The following is a 20,022-nucleotide window of genomic DNA, read 5'->3' as shown; positions in this document are numbered from 1 at the left end:
GGTGCTGATAAGGATTTCTAGAGCTCTACTCTCAAATGATATTTCAGAAAGGCACTGGAAGAATCATCTGTTATACTTTGGAACCACATATAGCCTTTTTCCACTGCTGGTTTGCGTTTACATGGAGGATTGTAGGACCTCATGGTCAATGTTAATAGACAAGGAGCCAAAAAGAGGTGTCTTGCTGTGATGTAGATTTTCTATGCATGAACAAAGACTTACTCTAACTGCTGCTGGAAGCTTGCAATAGAGACTGAAAATTAATTGTGGTTAAAGAGCTCATTATAGCTAAAACTAGAATGTTGGACATAAAGAACTTTTAGGATTGCTAGGAAGTCCTTGCTTGGAGAAGCAAGGGCTGTGTTTTCCCCATATTAATTTTGGGGTCTTCACAGTCTGGTTGGGGGTTAGTAGGAAAAAAAAAAGAGGTAATAAAATCTAATTCAGCTGAATGTATATTTCTTTCCTCCCTTTGAAAATATAAAGAACTTCTGCTTTTGCAACAAAATGCTGAGTGAACTATTGATGCTCTTAAAATCAATGCTCTGGCTAATTATCTCAGTGCAGTTACTTAGGTATGCATCACTGCCCTCTTCTCTGCTTCCCATATCCCTCTGAAGCTGGACACAGCCCTTACTCTGCAAGTAATGATAATAATTGGTAGTAAGACAGACCTGTTACTCATCCTTCTTTGAGCACATTTCTTATGGCAGGTGTCTAGTTTTTAATTAAGTGCTAATGAACATGCCTAGTGGACCATGGTACTGCTGCCAAGTTCTTCAGTTTTATATCTCACTGCTACTAAGCTCTTAAAAGGTGACAGAGCAGGCATTAGTGTCTTTGAAGTGACAGGAAAGTCATTATATGCATAACATAATTGTTTCTAGTATCTACAGTGGCAAATGCCTAACTACTAAATACATCTGGTGAGCGCTACTGTTATGCATCTCCCCAGTCTTTAGTTTTTCTCTTTATGTGCAGATTTTCCCCTCCTAGAAAGAGTGCAATATACTCTTAACAATTAAAGATGTATAAATAAGAAAATAATAGGGCAAGAGTTTCTGGAAAGGGTCATCTTTATCTGTGTGTTAGGAAGAACTTTGGAGCCTATTGTAAATAGGATATAAAACATAAATCGTATACATCAATCTTAAGCTTCAGTGGCTCTCGGTTAATAAACATTAAACCCAATCTACACCACTGATATTAAAGACCATGATCAAATTTCCAGTCTTCAGTCTGTTCAGTGTTGGGCATTTCAGCATCTTTGCAGACCACTTTCCACTGTTGCCCTCAGTAACCATTTTGGAAAGCATTAAGGTGTTGTGTGGCACAGAGATGCATTTTCCCGTTGGAGCTTTCATATTCTGCTCTACACGTTAAATAGAGCATTGCTTCCTGGCTAACATATGCAGTACTATCAGAGAAAGCAGTTGTTGCCATTTTTGTCACATATTTTCAGCTTCAAGGACTTTATTAGAATAAATTAATCTGTTCCTCATTTCTAGGGTTTTCAAAATACATTGGATGTGAGTAGGCTACAAAGCAGAGCTGGGGTAATTGCAGATAACATGTCCCTAGCAGTCTGGTTTCTAAAGACATCAAGCAATGCTTCCTGTAATTGTGTGGATTTACTTGTTTGCTAATTAAACTGGGCAAGAGAGGTAAGAAAAAAGGGAATCTTCTTGAAGCCATAGGGACAAGAATGGAAATAATTTAACTTCATTTCCCTGTTTTGATTTTTTTTCATGCTCACTCCGTGAAAGATGCTAGTTTGAGCTCGCTTTTGAAGAAAGGAGGTGATTTCTCTCCATGAAACTGTTTAGAGGGAGAGAAATCACTTCCTGTTCTTAGCCAATTTCATCCCACAGCTAGGTAAACTAGTATAATAGGACAAGACCAAGGCTATGAATGTATTACAGTACTGTGGATGCATGTGTGTTGCATGGCTTAAAGGGAAAATGTCCACATGGTTTAGGTGGTCATAGATGAGGTAAATGAATTAAGTACCATCTCAAAGAATCATCTTAAAGAATCACAGAGTCATCAAGATTGGGAAAGAACTCCAAGGCCATTCCATCCAACTGTCCTCCTACCACCAATATTTCTCACTAAATTATATCCCTCAATACAACATCTAAACATTTCTTGACCACCTCCAGGGTCACTAACTCTACCACCACCCTGTTCAGTCCATTCCAGTGCCAGACCACGCTCTTGGAGAAGTATTTCCTAATGTCCAACCCAAATCTCTCCTGGTGCCACTTGGGGCCATTCCCTCTAGTTACCTGGGAGAAGAGGCTGACCCTTAGGCTCCCCACAGCCTCCCTTCAGGTAGTTGTAGAGAGGGGTATAGTCATCCCTGAGCTTCCCCTTCTCCAGAACTAAATAATCCCAGTTCCCTCAGCTGTTCCTCATAAGGCCTCTGCTCCAGACCCCTCACCAGCTTTACTGCCTTTCTCTGAACACATTCGGGGCCTCAGTGTCTTTCTTATAGCCAGGGGCCCAAAAGTGATCACAGTGCTGAAGGTGCAGCCTCACAAGTGCTGAATACAAAGGGATGATCACTAACCTGCTACTGCTGGCAACTCTATTTCTGATTGGCCATTGGCCTTGTTGGCCATCTGGACACGCTGCTAGCTCATGTTCAGCTGAATGTTGACTGCTGCCCCTAGGTCCATTTCCTCTACGCAGTCTTCCAGCCACTCTGCCTCAAGCCTGTAGCGTTGCATGGGGTTGTTGTGGCCCAAGTGCAAGACCTGGAACTTGGTCTTGTTGAACTTTATCACACTGATTTCAGCCCTGTGACCCTGCCTGTCCTGATCTCTCAGTAGGACTCTCTTACCCCTCTGAAGGTCAGTGATTCCTCCCACCTTAGTGTTGTCTGCAAACCTACTGAGGGCACACACAGTGCCCTCATCAAGGTCATCAATAAAGATATTGAACAGGACAGGCCTCACTGCTGACCTCTAGATGTGACTGCATTCACCATCACTTGTGGAGCCTGGACAGTTCTTTACTCAGCAAAAAGTGTATCTGTCCTACCAGCTTCTCCAGGGGAATGATGTGGGAGACAGTGTTGGTAACTTTGCTAAATTCTTGGTAGATTACGTCTGCAGCCTTTGCATCATCCACCTGTCAGATCATTCGATCATAGAAGATCAGGTTGGTCAAGCAGGAACTGCCTTTCATGAAACCATGATGGCTAGCCCTGATCCTCCTGTTGTTCTGCACATGGTGTGTGATTTCCTTCAAGATGATCTGCTTCAAAACCTTGCAAAAGATCAGGTTGTCCCCTGATTTGAGGAATTGTTCTGGAATTTACTGATACAGTCTGGGAGGATAAGTTATCTTTTTCCTTGGAGCCTGGATGAAAAAAATAAACTAGATTGCATTTCTGTCAGACTTTCTGTGCTCTTTATGAATACTTCTGAAGAAGAAGCAATTATGTTTCACTACTTTATTTTGTAGGAGGTAGTAAATGTTTCAAATAAAAATAACTCTAAATACATCCTTCAAAATGTTACTTTTTAGGTTCTTAAAAATATTTAAAAAAATAAGTCTTGTCTCTTGCCTTTGAAAGTTATGTGAGGGTTGGAAAGAATAGTGATGAGAATGTATGCGTTCCTGCAAAGGCTAATTAAGCCTTTTACGCTGTGTTTGAGGAGGAATTTGTGAAATTCTTGTGTGAGAAGACAAAACATTCATAAAATCATGGCTTTGTTGAATAGCCTGAGGGTATTGTGGTATTTTTCTGGGATTTATACCATGTATCAAAAACAAGTAAATGATGGCTGATTTGCAGTTGGGGACAACAGAGAAGTGAAAGCATTTCAAGTTTAGTCCAGAGTTCTGCAATTTCATCTGTTGATGTCTACAGACATTCTTAAAAAGCTCATGGCATGTGTTAGGAGAGTGGTGTGAGAAATGAAAGCATGGAGTACACCCATCTGAATAGTAATTACATTCTTCTGTAGGTAGTTATTATGCAGATGTTATGTCAATGGTTTATCATAAAGTCTTGGAACCTATGGAAGAATATATTTTAGATTTTTTTGGACTGGGTATTTTGGAATAATTTGTGAAGTACTGTGAGTTTTATTTTACCTCTATTCCAAGTGAGTTTATAGTACCTTACAGCAGAACTGTAACAGTGTTAGCTGCTCTTACTAGGATTGATGGCATTCAGTAGATCAGTCTCTCATGCCTAGCTAAGACATCCTGTTCAGATACTTGCTTGTATGACATCTGTTTCATCCAATGAGCGGAGAAATTTTCTTTGGCTACTTTTATGCTGTTTACTTTCAGCAGAGGAATGGTGGAATATGGTTAAAGGAGAAAGATTTGTTGTCTTTTGTTCATGTGTCCAGGCCCAAGAAAGCAAGAAATAGGAAGAATTTCTCTTTTCCTGTAGCAAACTAAAGGGGAGCTATGACTAAGCTAAAGGTGGTTTTGAAACCTAAGTTTCTGAATGAATCTGTGCTGAGCAATTTGGACAAAGTTAAATGGTTTGCTGGTCTTGGAAAACGTTAGTAGAACCATAACATAATTTTCCCACATTGAGTAAATACTAAGATATTCCATTTTAGGGAATTTGTTCCCAAAATTGCTTAAAGTTCACGTTGCCAGTTTGGCTACTGGGTTTTACATCCACTCTTTTGTACTCATATTGCTATCTGAGTTTGGAATAGATTTTAATTCATTAGTACCATGTTTGCTTTGGAATTTCCATTATCTTATTAATGTTATTTGGAATACCTGGATTTTAAACTCAAAATTTATTCTAAAGCATAATGTTTGTTAACAGTTTTCTTCACAAGCTTAGCTAGAAAAAAAAAATATAGATATAGCTACAAGAAATATAAAGTTCCTTTTTTCACACTTGAGGAGCACGGCATGGCTTGGATTTTGTCAGTGAATTTTTTTTTTTCCTAAGCCACTGCTATGCCTCCCTATAGAAAGGGAAAGGTAGTGAAGCCTTCTTTGGAATTCTGCAGATTCTGCTGCTGATCTTTGTTACTGGTGATATTATGACAAAAAGTGGCTGTCCAAAACAAAGTGACTTCTGGTAGTCTAATGTTTTTCTCAGACTCTATAGCAGATATTCAGCTAGCCTTCTTTGCTTTGTGGAATATGATCACAAGTGTCCACAGACAGCATGATGTAGTGCAGTCTCTAGTGTGCTGGGACAAACAGGAGAACCTAGATTAAATAATAATAAAAATCCACTGTTGGTTCTCAATAACTAACCAAATCTATTCTCCCTTCTCCTTCCCAAATCACATTATTCTTCTGGGGATGATGATGCCACTGGGAACAGCAGCAGCAGTTGCAGGCTCAACATCTCTCCCATGGCCATGGACCTCCAGTGCCTCTAACACCACATCCATCAGGACTTCAGCCTTCAGGAATCCCTCCACTTGGAAGCAGTGCTGGCCTCCTTGCCCTTTCTAGTGCTTTGGGTGGTCAATCTCACTTGGCAATAAAAGATGACAAGAAGCATCACGATGCAGAGCACCACAGAGGTGAGAGGCATGGCAGACCTGATTAGGACGCTGTCAGATTTGAGCATTGCTGCGAATTATGTGCATCTCTAAAGAAATTGAGTTTTATAGAATAACAACTAACTTCTGGCAAACTTAAAAATGTCTGCATATATACCAGTGAAGCAAAATTCAGCTTGGAAATTTTCAATATTTTAAATGGGGATCACTAGGTGTCATGTGCTCTGTAGTTTGCGGGGCATTTTGACATTCTGGTAAATGTTTAGTGTAACACCAGTGGCCTGCACCATATTGTGGAAAACTGTTAAACTGCATAAATGGGTAATTTTTTAAAGCAAGTAATGTCGTTAAGTGGGTGGGTGGGATAGTAGGGAGGAATGAGAATTTCAATTTTGAAGTGAATGTGTTCAAACAAAAGATTTAGGTAATTGCATCTGTTACTTTAGTTTGATAGGCTTAAATTCTAGTGTGCGATTAAATATTGGGCAAAATTGCACTTGACTAATTTTTGAAAAGAAAATAATTTATTATGTCATGAAATAAAACTAGGCTTTGTGTATGGTTAAACTGTAAATCTTGTTTACAAAATACTGTAATTTTCAGGAGATCACTGTATTAGGAATGTGCAATGACTCATATAAATAAAAGCCATTTTAAAACTGTTCGTGGCTTGTGTTCTAATTTGTTTTCCCCCCTTTTTTATTTCTGTTCTTGCCTCTGTGTCTGAACGGGCATGTCTGTGCATTTCTTGGTTACTACGGGAGCAGACAGAGAGCCAGGCACAGTAAGTACCAACACTCCTGCTAAAGTTTCCACTTCTACATTAAGTAATGATCAGAAGTTGTATTGTTTGTCTGTCTTGTCTTCCTTTTTGTCATTTTCACGGTACTGGGCTTATTTGTCTACAATTAAAATATCTCTTGGTTTATGCAGAACGTTGTGTTGAGTGTTTTGATAAGACGATTATAGGAATCAGGTTTCTGAGCAGAATGATTTCGGGGATACTTGATCTTAATTTTGTTTATTAAAAAAAAAGATATGCTTACAAATCAAACAGACCTTTTACTGCAACTTAGTTTATAACATTGATTCAGAGTTAAGATGTTTACTCTAGGATTTTCAGGAATAGAGTTGCAGAACAGGTGGTAAATCATTGTTATGACTGTGTTTGGCCTTAGCATTTTATTTAATTGAATCTGGACAGACTCCTTTACTGCTTAATTTGTGCTTTCCTGACAGTACTTTTTTTTTTTCTTTTAGATACAAACTGCAGTACAGTTTGCCTAAGAGAATCTTTAAAAAGAAAAAATCAGCCAAATATCATAATTGTAACAGCTTTTTAAATGGTTATGTCTTGAATGATTATTGCTATACTAATCTGTTAATCTGCTGGAGATGGCCACATGCAGCTTTCACACTGAGTAACAAAGCTAGCTCTGCTTGTTGATGCCATAGGTGAATTTGAGTTCTCTTTGTTTTTTCTTCTCAATTAGAAGAAAAAAGAAACAGTTATAAATTAACAAATAAGTTTATGGTACTAAACTCCTGATTTTATTGTTTGGTCTTTGTTTTGTTTTCTGTTTGATTTTGGTTTGTGGGTTAGTTGGTTTTCTTCTTGCTTGCTTGTATTTTAATAGAAGGATATGACAATTGCTTTACCAAAAGCTCCCTGCATGTATTTTGAGACAGTTGTTTTCAGCTTCTGTAGCTATTGAGTTACAGAAGTTAAAAGTCTTTGCCAGTTTAACTGTGGAACTAATTTCAAGCTGTGTTTTCCTGAAACCTTGGATCTATGAGGGTGTATTTCTTTGAGCGATACTAGGCAAGAGTGGGATTCTCAATGTCTTTCTTAGGAAATGAGGAAGGAGGTTTGCAGTGTGTGTGTGTGTTTGTCTGTGAGCATGTGAGAATGTGCATATACAGTTAGGAGATACAGTGGCTTTGACATTTGGCTTGGTGGTTATGCTGGTTCTTCTTCTTGCTCTCCCCAGCCTTCTCCATGTACATGATCATATATAGTATGCTATAAGATTTCACTAAGTAGCATCTTTAAAAGGATAGTTCAGGGTGTTCCTATACCCCTTCTCTTCCTGTTTCTCTTCAGTTGCAAAAGTGCCAAGTGTTTTTGTGTTCAAAAATTTGATATTCCACAATGTTGTGAAATTCAGACTCAAAATATAACATGTAGCTTAGAATAGATCTTGCCTTTGAACGAACTTTCAAAATTAAATTTTCTTTTCTGGAGGTTTGCCATATCAATTGCTTAGTTTAGTCTGTGTGTGACTTTTATTTACAGAACATAAAACTCTTACTCCAGTTACTTCTAGTGCGTCTGTGTAATTTATGATTGGTTATTGGTTATTGACTGTATGGTAACTGGCTATTTTTTCATTCTGTTAGTACTAACTGACCAGTAAACAACCTAAAGTTTTTTGGTTTTTTTTTTCATAAAATCTATAAATACAGATACGTTGAGTTCAAGTTATTGTGCTATTGTGCCTTTCCCTTCTTCTTGGTCCCAATGTAGACTCCTTTATAATTAATTGAAATAGCTGATTACAGGTCAACTTAAACCTGAGTCTAAAATTGTTTAAATGCAGTGTTGCCTTAGAATATTGATGTAACAGAAAATGAAAGATGAAGCAACAGTGGCATTCAAACTTGTGGATAAATTGGTCAATTGGAAATGATTTGATCTTTGAGCTTTTCTAATTGTCTTATCTTTAATGGATTTGTTTGTTATTTAAAATATATCCTGAGGGTAATGTAAAATTGATCACAAAGCTCACCAGTCTGCTTAATTATGTCTCATTCCATCTGAGCAGTGGGCACTTATTTTGCTGATTACTACATAACATCTGGTTCATCTCAAGATGAGATGAATTTGATTTTTTGGGGAATTGCATGTTAAGTGCTCATGCTGCCGTCAAAAGTAATGAGGAGGGCTTGCTTCCTTCATAGAAGAAGCAAAAATCTGTACTGCTGGTTACCTAAAGCAACCACAATGATTGTATTATATTGTAATAATGCAGCATTATTGCCATTGAATATTGCTGGTGCAGCCTTGCAGTATCATCAGTAGAGGCTGATAGCTTTAGATGTGGAATTTTGAAAGATAGCTACTTATAGCTTGGTTGATGTCTTAAAAAGCAAAAAAAAAAAAACAACCCAACAGTTTAAAGCAAAACTTTGAGTTACATCATATTATGCCATCTTATTGTTTGTTTTTTGCTTTTTTTCTAAAGTCTCTTCAGGCAAATTTGCAGTCAGTAATTTGTACATATTGCATGTCTAGCAATGCTTCATAATATTGATATTCATAAATGAATGTAACTTAAGATGCAAAGGTGTAGCAACTACATTTTTGTTGACCTTGATCTGTGTCCATTCTGCACAGAATCATAGAATGTTTTTTGTTGGAAGGGACCTTTAAGATCACTTAGTTCCAACCCCCATGCTATAGGCAGGGACACCTCCCTCTAGACCAGATTGCTCAAAGTCCCATCCAGCCTGGCCTTGAATGCTTCCAGGGAAGGGGAATTCACAACCTCACTGGGTAGTCTCTCCAGTGTCTCACCCTCATGGTAAAGAATTTTGTCCTAATACGTAGTGTAAATTCACCTGGACCTATACTTTTGCTATGTTTTTTTAAAAAAAGTTATGCTTTCACTTCAAAGACAATGTGCTAAAATGATCAGAATAAAAGTATGAAACTACATTAGTAATGGCTAGAGGATTTTGGCTGATGCATCTCTAACTGTCCAAGCTTGGGTTATGTTATTACAGAAATGCAGGCTTTCCTACAGTTTTGACACTATCTGCATGCAGTTAATGAAATGAAGCAAAGCGAGCAAGTTTTGCAGCTGAAGTTGAATAAATTTTTTGGATACATCAATGTAGAAGAACTTTGTCCAGTTCTCTCTGGCTAATATAGTAGCAACATTTTCAAAGTCATTTCAGGTGTTCATTACACTTGTCTTCCCACTATTCTCATACTTTCCGAGTAGGAGATGCAAATCTTGTCAAGTGTACTGTTGTGTCAGTAATTTGTAGACGGTGAAATCTGACTTCATTATATACTTTGGATTTACATTAAGGTTAGTGTTTACCTTTTATCATCATAAAAAAAAAAAAGTTGAGCTTGTTTGTTTGTTTTTTTACTGACTTCAGAAGTACTCTTAAAATTTGCAATAATTATTCCGACCTGTTGGTAGACCTAGATGCTACTATTGTGTTCTAGCAAATGCTCTATTGAAGTAGAAAAATATTCTGTCCTTTGATTTCTGTCCCATTCTTCATCTCTCAGTCATGGAGGAAGGAGCTATGCACAATTGAATGCTACCCACTTTTTGATATTGTATGCAAGCTGTTCTTGTTTTGTGTTTTTACTCTTTTAAATGAAACCAAAACAAAAACAAAAATAAAAAACATCTCAGAAGTACTTCTGGAAGCCTGTAGTAGTTTTTGGTGTAACAAGTATGTGTCTTTGCCTTTATCAAGGGAGTTGTATTTCTTGATAATTGCTTGTAATTTAGGAACTTGAATTTCTTTAATAAATCATATCATTCATTTTTATTTGCTTTGATAAGTCAAGTGTTACAGTCTTTATGGATGAACATCACAAATTAGTTTCAACGGGAGTCAGTCACATAGAATAGCTTGTGATGCTCTGCTTCAGTTCAGTTTGCAGTTGATGTAAACTAGCTTGGACCTGCTGACAGAAAATGGGTTGAGAGGATTGGGGTGGTCTGGTAAAAGTTCTTAAGCATACCTTAATTTTGAAAAGTATTTGATAGAAAATACTGAAATCATTAGATGCCTTATTCTGTCATTAGTCTCTCTTAATTACTGAATCAATGTGGAGAGTGATGTAAATCCATTCAGTCTTCCAGCTTTCCATATTCCTAATATGAACATAATAGCTTACATGTAAGTTGAAGTATTTAGTGGGAGAAAAAAGTCGGTAGTTACATATTGCCAGTAGTTTAAACTAAAACCCACTCACATTACAAGTGAATTCTTGGTGGTTGTGTGCTTGCAAGAAGCATATTCAGCAAAAGGAATTCAACGGTTCTTAACTATATGCAGTCATTTTGTGCTTTGGGTTAGGTGTTAATCTCTCTCTGGTTTGCACAGTATTACTGTCATTGAGTATTGGCATGGTGTAGTGGCACTGCTGGGTGACTGATGCTTTAGTTGTTCATGTTTGACCTAGTCCTCCTGTCCTGCCTACTCAGCAGAGGGTTGTTTTTTTATCTTTGTGTATATGTATGAGGGCCACCCTGAAAGTAATGCCTCCTAGTCTTTTGTGTTGAAATCGGAGGTGGATGTTGGTGGCATGGTAATAGAGGTTGAACCTTCCCACCAATATTCCATGACATTTTATTGCAGCAGAGGGGCAGTTTGGCAAAATAGTGTCTTATGTAATAATGTGTATGAAGTAAAGGTATGTCATTGAATTCCTCCATGCAGAAAAAAATGACACCCATCAACATTCATCAACATTTGCTGAATGTTGATAGAGACCCAACAGTAGATGTAAGCACAATAAGGAGGAAAGTGGTGCATTTCAGCAGTGGCTACAGTGACTGTGGGTCACCTCTGCTGGTGCAAATTCTTAATGTGCGCAGCATGCAGGCTCTAGTTCATTGCTGGCAAAAATGTATAGCTTATCTTGGTGACTACTGAAAAACAGCATTTTGTAGTGGTTTGTAAATTTGCTATCAAATCGTATTTATGTACTCTTTGTATCTGTTGTAGTTGCTGTGGAAATAAATGAGAGACATTACTTTCAAAGCTATGTATATCTGCAGATAGCAGTTCTGCATTGTGCAGCAGCCCTGTCATGACTGTACTGGTGTCTGAATATACAGCAAGTCAAGTGAGTGTGCCTGTGCCTGGAGGATAGGAGAATGTTCTGGCAAAGAGACTAGCAGCAGAGAAAATGTTGAACCAAGAACATAGGTGTTATGTCCTTGGTGCTGTTTGTATGCTGCATAGAGAGATCAGCATAGAGTTTGTTATCATGTCCATATGGTCTAGAAGTTGTCTATGGTATTAACATAATAAAATGCTGTATTGATTGAAGTCTTGTGGACTTAGTCTGTACCTCTGACATACATACTTCTCGTTTGAAAGCAGTTCCTAAGGGGAGTTGCATGCCCCTTAAAGAAGTGTGTTTGAATAGTGTGCATTATATTCTTATTAAGAAAACTGGGGCAACCTTATCACTGTACATCTTAACTATGTTTTTCCTTGTTTTTTTGCTGCTGATGCTTCCAGTGTTTTAAATTTTGCAGACATGAAAAGTTGCTTTGAAACCCTGAGTTTCCTGTAAAGCAGCCTTTATGCAGGCTAGTAGCACTGACAGAAGAGGAACCAGCTGTATGTAACTTTCTTTTCTTTTGAGACTTTTTTGTAGAACAGGACCCATATAAATAAGCTTTGATTCACTGGAGGAAAGCTAAAATATTGGCATTAAATTGATTTTGGTCATTTGTTCTAAACTAAGATTCACAATCTACAGATGTTTCATAGTAATCCTTAATAAATTGGACTCCTAGTATAAAAGTGTATCTTATCTTCAATTACTTGTCTAGCACATTGAAATTAAGACAGAATAAAAAGTGTCATATAGTTTCTCTTTAGGAAATCCAAGTATGTGTGTATATATGTACATTTTTTTCGTATGTATGTGACAATCTGATTATTATTGAAGAGCAGTTCCAACTGTTAGTTTATGTAGTTTTTAATTAAATATCACAGCTAAAAATAAAATTAAATCCTACTTTTGGTAAGTCAGATGATAGTAGACCTAGTAGAAGAATTAAGTAGATAATTTTTCTTTTCTTTAAAAAACAAAAGGTAAACAAATCTACCCCACATTGTGAAGCTGTTGATGTCTTCTAGCTGGCCCTGTGCTTGATACTGAAGATTCAACAAATATAAACTGTAGCTAAGCCGGTGTGGATGGTAGATTTATCTAATGTTAGATTTATCTGTAAGAGGTATGAGAAGCTCAGGGCTTGTAAGAGCGTCACTTTCCCAGTTAATGTTTGTATTTCTTTTTTTTACTATTGTTACTTTTGTCATCTGGGTGTACTAAGCACAGCTTTAAAAGATGCGTATTTCTGAACAAAATCTTTTGCAGCTGTTTGTTTTAATAATTGTGGCTTACAGTAGCATTTATGAAAGCATGTATTTTTAATCTAAAATTATCCTTTATCTGATTTTGATCACAGTTGTTAACACTTTCTTTTACTCATAAAGGAAATAAATAGGTCATTTTTTACTTCAGTTTAATGATAAATTTTGCCAGACTAGTATCATGATATTCTTTCAACTGCCAGAGCAGCTATTGTGCAGTAATCTGTTCATCAGTAGTACCTATCATGGATTCTCTGATTCCAGAGAAGAGTGCCTTTAATGAATGAGGTGTTAGAGAAACAATATAAATGTCCATAGAAGGAACAATTTGAAGAATGTGTTTCTCAGGACTGTACATTATTATTACAAATATGTATTTACGTGATAAGTAAGCCGTCAGTCTTGCAACAAAAATCAAATTTCAATTTCATATTCATTTGGAGATCTGAGCTCGTAGCTAGTTTTGTCAGTATTGAAATTCTAAAAAACAAACTATAGAATATTGTCAGCATTGTGCAGGCAGACTTTACATTAAACTAGAACAAAATTAAATTTTTTAAATTATACTTTATGCCAGAATTTGCAAGCTGATCCTTAGAGTCCTGCATATTAACTTCGAATGACAGGGTTTCTACATTTTTCAGGGTTTCTACAGCTTCTGCCCACTTGACACTTTCTTACTTACTTGTACTTAATTTTGGCAATTTAAAATGAAAACATGTATACATTTAGTACACTGAATTTCACTGTTTTATTCCAATTAATACTTTAGATTTGATTATTTTTTAAATGAAAGCGTCTTTTCAAGAAAATATTTCTTAAGGCATTTTCAGTATTCAAACCTGTGTTCAAGTTTGACTGTGCAGCCTGCTTCTTAAGATATTTCTTCTACTACAGTCACAATGGATTCTATTGAAGATGAATTTTAATGTTTTCAAACTAGTGAATCCCTGAGTTAGTATGCATCTGGGAAGGAGATGAGGGGTTAAATTCAGACTGTTTGGCAATTAGTTCAGTGATCCAACTACCCCACCTTTTAGCTGAAGAACATTGTGGTAAAGACATTACTTTGAGCTTCTTTATATTCAATTTCATTAGACCTTCCTATATACTTTATGTAAGCCCCTTGGCATTTGTTTAGCTTGAATAGTCAATAATAAAAGAGCTTAGAATTGGCTTTAAAGTGCAGCTTCTGAAGTGGGAAAAAGAGGATTCAAATTGCCTTATGTACTCAGTTTTGTTTTGTTCTCCTTGAGATTGAATACTGATGTCAGAGCAAAACTACCCTGCTGTCCTCAGGAATGTATTCCTTAAAGGGGAATACATTCACTCTGCAGTTCACTGGCTACTATCAAATGTTAATGATATATTAAGAGTAAGTATCTGTGTCTCATAGGGAGACAGAGGTATTTTCCTGGAGTATTTACACTTACGGTATATGTGTTGGTATTAGGCTTCGTCTCTGTAAGGTACACATGTGTGTCTGTAAATACCTGTTTGTATATTTACATGAACATATATTTATGAAAGCATATATTTTGCTTTTAGGAACTAGGCTTACCACATCTTTGTGAAGAGAAACTTCTTCTCAATTCATTCAGTATTGTTAACAGCATTAACACATCACTGAACAAATTGCCCTCTTGCATCTGCTAATCCTACACTTAAAAGAACTCATTGTAACACATTTTAATGCTTTAGTTGGATTGGAGGTGTAAATGAGAATTGGGCCTAGTCATGTGACTGAAAAATGTCTAAAATGCCTTTCTCTTTGGGTGAACAGTTTGTACTTATGATATCTGAATTAAAGTAGTCTGTGTAGTTTGAGGAAAAGATCTCAAAAAAGTCTGTACTTTCATCTTTTGTGTATGTATGTGTTGGCCTCAGTTTTTTCATGTCAAGACTGATTAAACAACATTTCAGCCATAATTTCACACTAGTAGAAAATGTTACGTTGGAAGAAAAGATTTTTATATTTGTTTGTAGTGCATGTGTTGAGAGTGCCCAACTGTATTTTTACACAGCTAGCAAACGAGTAGTGTGTAACCTTATTTGGTAGATACTAATTAAAGAGTAAAAGTCAAGTTGTCATATATCTCTCTGCAAGAGTAAACATACCAAAGTCTAATCTGTGTACGATGGTGGAAGAGTGGGAGAGTTTTTTATTTGTAAATATGATAGTTTAAAAAAAAAAATAATTGTTTGTATTTGCTGATGAATAAACAGCAAGACTGATTCTCCTAATACATGAAAAAACTCAGTTGAATTGAGTAATTAAATAGATGGTGACTGACTACTGAACTGAACTTTTGATAGATGAAAACCCATGCTTCTTAGAATGCATGAAGCTGTGTATGCTTGCCTGGAGGACTTTGAGTTGAATTAAATGGAATGAAAGACTATGTATTTATCACATTTCTAAAACATCTATCACATCCTGTTTGAATTTTTGGGCGTATATGAAGGAATCTTGAAAGGAATTTTTGATTGACCTTGTTTTTTGTCTTTACAGAGCAATTCTCTATTGGTGCCAGACAGTCTGCGAAGCACAGATAAACGCAGGAATGGCCCTGAATATTCCAATGACATCAAAAAGAGAAAGGTGGATGATAAGGATTCCAGCCACTATGTAAGCAAATCTGCGTCAAAGAAATGATTAATTTATTTGCAGATGCTGTGTTTGTCGGAGAAGTAAAAGAGCTGTGAAGAACAAGGCAATGTATTTCCTGTGCCTGATATAGTATGTGAATATATATGCTGGAGGGACCATTAGTCATACTGTGGAAAAAACAATGACTCAATAGTTCAAGCTGTTGTTTGGAAATACTCCTTAACAGTGAATTAGAGAGCCATGAGTACCCATTCAGGATTCATGAGTGTCCCAGGACATTTCTTCCAGCAAGGTAGCATTTCTGGACTGTCCAAAAGCCTACTGTGTTTAGGCTTATTTGAAGTGGTAAAACTCATTCTTTTGGAGAATCTGGGAAATTTTTCTGATGCTAGCTATCACCATGCTGAAAAACAGTCACACCTCAAAACTGAATACACTGTAAGACCATATCAACTTCCTGAAGCTAGTTTTTGATTGATACAGCACTTGCAGCAGAAAACAACAAAATAGAAAACTATGCAGTTTATGCTCTGCATTTTTTATCAGACTTGTGTACTACTTCATTTGAGAAAAGCACTTCAGCATAACAGTGTGGCACATGTGAATCTGAAAAGGTTTGTGGGCTTTCTATTTGAAGGCTAAAAAGCTCAACCAAATCACAGTATGATTCTTGAACAAGCCATGAATAAGGATAATTTGAGAAAGTACGGGAAAGCAGATTTTCCATCTAACAGAAGTTATTTGACCTATCAAAAGTACGGTAGAGTATCTCATTTAGATGAGTTCAGTCACTAATTAATTCTTAGTTACTGAAGTCCAGGAGCCAGGTGCCTTTTTATTACTCAGTGTTGCCAGCGTTCTCTCCTCTTGAGCCCAACATACGCCTGTGTAGAAAGATATACTGTCAGTAACCCTTAAACCAGAGCCATCAGTACAGGATCTTATTTTCCCCCTTTCTGCCCATTGTGGTGGTGTACTGTTGAGATTTTTCAAGTCCTATTATCACCATTTCTAATAACATGGTTTTGATTACAGGAAGGTCTGGCACACTTCCTCATGTTACTTCCTCATCTTTGAAGGTTCAGTATTCTGGATGCATTTTTTCTTTTACATTTGTAAAAAGTGTAATCAAAAAAGATGAGCTTGCTTTTCTCGTTGTTCTCTTGGAAAGAAGTGGAAAGGATGTTGCACAAGAGAAGTATAGTTTATTTTAGTTTGCATTTTAAATATGCCAGATAAAGACAGTAGCAAAATAAAGAATTGAGCAAAACAAAGGTATCTGAAAGCTTCAGATATATTTTGATGTGAAAGAAGGATTGCTTCTTTTAAGATTTCTCAATTCTGAACAGAACTGCTGAGTTCCAGATCACTTTAGAGAAGGGTCTTGTAAGGTCAAGAGGTACCACATTTGTCAGAAGGGAAGAACATGAGTTCTAGGAATTTTCAGTATGGAAACAAGATACAAAACATATTTTTTTCTTTTTCTAACTTGTCTAATATTCATGCTAAAACTTGAATAGTCTCAATCTGTGCATTTGTTAGGGAGGAGATTCTTCTGATACGAACACTTCCTCTGGGAGATGCCCTTGATAATCACAGTAAATTTCTGTTTCTCAAGATGACCAAGTCAGATGAGTACATTCAAGTATAGCCTTGAAACTGCTTTTGAGCATCTCACAGGTGGTGAATTCTTGTGAATGTATCTTCTGTGCTCCTACATGCCATAACCTATTCTTGCTTGCTGTATACTTAGTACTTTTCAAGTGATAGCAGGTAATTGGATCTTTTCTGTTCCTTCTCCTGTTGCATCCTTTGGTTGGACAGCTTCCTGAGTGACGAGCAGAGTCACAATTCTGTCTTTATGGCACTCCTGTGTACCTATCTGTATAGTATCTCTTAAAGCAATATTACCTACCAAAACAAGGAAAGGCTTGAGACCAGCTGTGGAAGTGGGATTTATTTTTTATTGTTTATTTTTTTTATATTTATGTTCTGGACTTGGAGGAAGGAAGTGGTGTTTTCCATTGTCTACCAGTATTAAGTGTGGTAGCCTAAACATTCTGAAAGCACTTCAATTTAGTACAAGACATGTGAGACTTCTTTCTGTCTGATCTGTTTGCCTAGAAACTTTTAAAGGAAAGCATACTTATTGGAAATGTCAAACTTGCCATGGAAGAGATTTAAGTTTTATCATTAATTTCCTTTGTTTTCTATCCAGAGTCCTTTGAGGTTGAATCAGCACATGGAAAAATCATTGGATCACTATATATTATGATACACAGTGTGTGTGTTTTGAGGATTGTAAATTGTATTTGAGATTGAGACCAACGGGCATTTGAGTTACAGCTAAAGTGGAGTACTAGGGCAGGTGAACAAAGAATTATGTAAAAGAGAGTCAAAATGCAGCTTGAAAAGCCACAATGAAACATTGCTATTTAAGAATATCTAAGTATTTTGGTTTTGTGAGGTTAAAATGTTGAAATACATTGGCATTTCTGGAGCTTTTTCTTTCTCATAACTTTCAATTTTCAAAACTTTCCTTTCTGGAAATAGAGAAAAAGTCCTGACACTTTGACAAATTTGATTTGTGAAATAAACATCGAAAATAGAGTTCTGAGATGCATTGTTTTGGTGGTTTTTTTTTTTAGTAATAATTTCAATAATATGCTGGCTGCACTGTACATAATGCCTCCTGTTTTATGAATTTGGCCCACTACATCAGAGGCGGATGTTGGTGGTATGGCAGTAGAGGTTGAACCTTCCCACCTATATTCCATTATGTTTCATTCCTGTGCAACAGATGGCAGTGGAGGGACAGATTGACCAAATGGTGTCTGATGTGATAATGTGTATGAAGCAAAGGTGTAGAACTGAATTCCTCCATGTGAAACAAATGGTACACACTGGCGTTCATCAATTCTTGTTGAATGTTTATGGAGATCAAACAGTGGATATGAGCACAGTGTGGTGATGGGTGGTGTTTAAGCATTGGCAGCAACAGCAGCATTAAAGACAAGCCACATACTGGACAGCCATGCACAACTGTCACACACCAAAAGTATTTCAAACAGCTCACCTGCAGAAATTGGCTAATTGCGGTGACTGTATTGAAAAATAGTGTTATGTAGCTGAGCACGTACTCTATCAAATAGTGTTGTTGTGCTCTTTGTATCTGTTGTAGTTTCCATTGAAGTAAATAGGAGGCATTGCTTTTGGAGCAACATACATATTAACAGATACAATTAGCCCATGAATGAGGGTTTTTTTTTTGCTTGTTTGTTTGTTTTGGTAGTAATTATAGTAGTAGTAGAGAGGGACCCTCTTGCATTTACAATGAGACCACCACCATTGAAATAGTTCCAGTTTATTTAGATTGTATTACTGAAGCAGAAGTGCTATGTTCTGATTTTCAGTATTTCCCCTATTGCCAATAAGTAATGAAATGCTGTTTGTTTTTCTCCAGTAAAATAAAAAAAAAATTGGAATAGATAACACATCTTTCTCATTCTCTTTTACCCTTCTTAACTCTTAATGTACTAATTGAACTATTTATTTGTTTTTAATAGGACAGTGATGGGGACAAGAGTGATGATAACTTGGTTGTAGATGTATCCAATGAGGTAACTTTTTAAAAATTTTTATTGTTTTAATATTGTCCCAAAGGAAACATGAAGGAAAAATGCTTTTTTTTTAGATTAAAAAAAAAAAAAAAAAAAAAAAACTAAAAAACAGTGGAATATAGTAAAAATATGCAACGATTGTCCTTTTTGTTAGTTCTGTATTGATTATGTCTTCCTCCTAGTTTTAACTGGCTGTGATCCTAGCTCTTCCTTCCCCTGCTTTATCTAGGTCTGTTCTCTCTGCACTTATTTTCTGACATTTCATAGCTGTTCTGTAGGGGAGAGAGTTGTGATGTGCAGGGGCTGAAGTGGCAAACTGCTGTCTCCAAATGAAGAAGGAAAACAATACTTGATCTAATGTTTTATAGTAGGAATACCATTGAAACGATTTTTAGGGGCTTAAAAATTACTAGTACTTTGACTACCTACTCCAAAGGCAGCATTTTCCATACAGGCATATTTAGCACGAAGTCAGTAAAAATCAGAATTAAAATCAGTCCACAACATTTCCTAGAGGTAGTAGCTGCTTTATTGTTTTTTTTTTTTTTCCTCCAAGACTGAGATTTATCTGTGCAGTCAGGGTGAAGGAACTGGCTTTCCATTCCTTCATCTTTTATTTCACACAACAAAAAGATGCAGGAGTCCTAACTATGTTGGAGAAACTCATACACTGTGAAAAGCACAGGAAGAAATGCTAGAAGGGAATGTGTTCAGTACCTCCAAAAGCCCAAATGATTTCAACCAAGTAGAAAAATGTGTATCCAGTTAAGGATTTCAGTAATCATTTCAGAAGTCCTGGTTAAAATGAAAGTGCTCAATAATCAGCCAGTAGACTTATTGCCTCCTCATGAGGACTGCTTAATTCCTGCTGCTATTCTGATGAGCCAGAGGAGCTAGGAAAGCCTACAGAGCTGATGGCGTTGTAGCTTGCTGGGCAGCCTGTTTTGGATTAGAGTAAGTGAAGTAAGTGCCTCTGGAAGACAGAAAGAAAATTGCTTCAGAGATGATTGCAATTTTTATGCGGATTTAAGAAATGAAGTAATGGAATTTAGAAGTAATAGATATACTATCTAGATATACTTTATATACTGTTGTATAAAATCTGCATCTCTCTCTTTTTCTGAAGAAAAAGATGAGCAAG

The 20,022-nt window shown here is 36.6% G+C and overlaps 1 protein-coding gene across 6 annotated transcripts in view; it reads left to right on the top strand.

Annotated features, from left to right (window-relative positions):
* The window catches only part of TLE1 (TLE family member 1, transcriptional corepressor), a 70,576-nt gene that overhangs the window by 32,820 nt on the left and 17,734 nt on the right, over nucleotides 1–20,022 (top strand). For 4 of the 6 annotated variants that reach the window (XM_048930930.1, XM_048930927.1, XM_048930932.1 and 1 more), the window contains 4 exons: nucleotides 5,321–5,525; nucleotides 6,272–6,288; nucleotides 15,163–15,279; nucleotides 18,828–18,881. In XM_048930930.1, coding sequence (XP_048786887.1) covers nucleotides 5,321–5,525; nucleotides 6,272–6,288; nucleotides 15,163–15,279; nucleotides 18,828–18,881 — 393 coding nt within the window. The remainder of the gene's footprint in view (nucleotides 1–5,320; nucleotides 5,526–6,271; nucleotides 6,289–15,162; nucleotides 15,280–18,827; nucleotides 18,882–20,022) is intronic. The other 2 variants (XM_048930931.1, XM_048930929.1) reach the window with 1 other exon arrangement.

The sequence above is a fragment of the Lagopus muta genome, chromosome Z (assembly GCF_023343835.1).
Source record: "Lagopus muta isolate bLagMut1 chromosome Z, bLagMut1 primary, whole genome shotgun sequence".
Classification (NCBI taxonomy): domain Eukaryota; kingdom Metazoa; phylum Chordata; class Aves; order Galliformes; family Phasianidae; genus Lagopus; species Lagopus muta.
The sequence above is the reverse complement of the archived record's forward strand: the minus strand, read 5'-3'. Positions and strand labels throughout refer to the sequence as shown.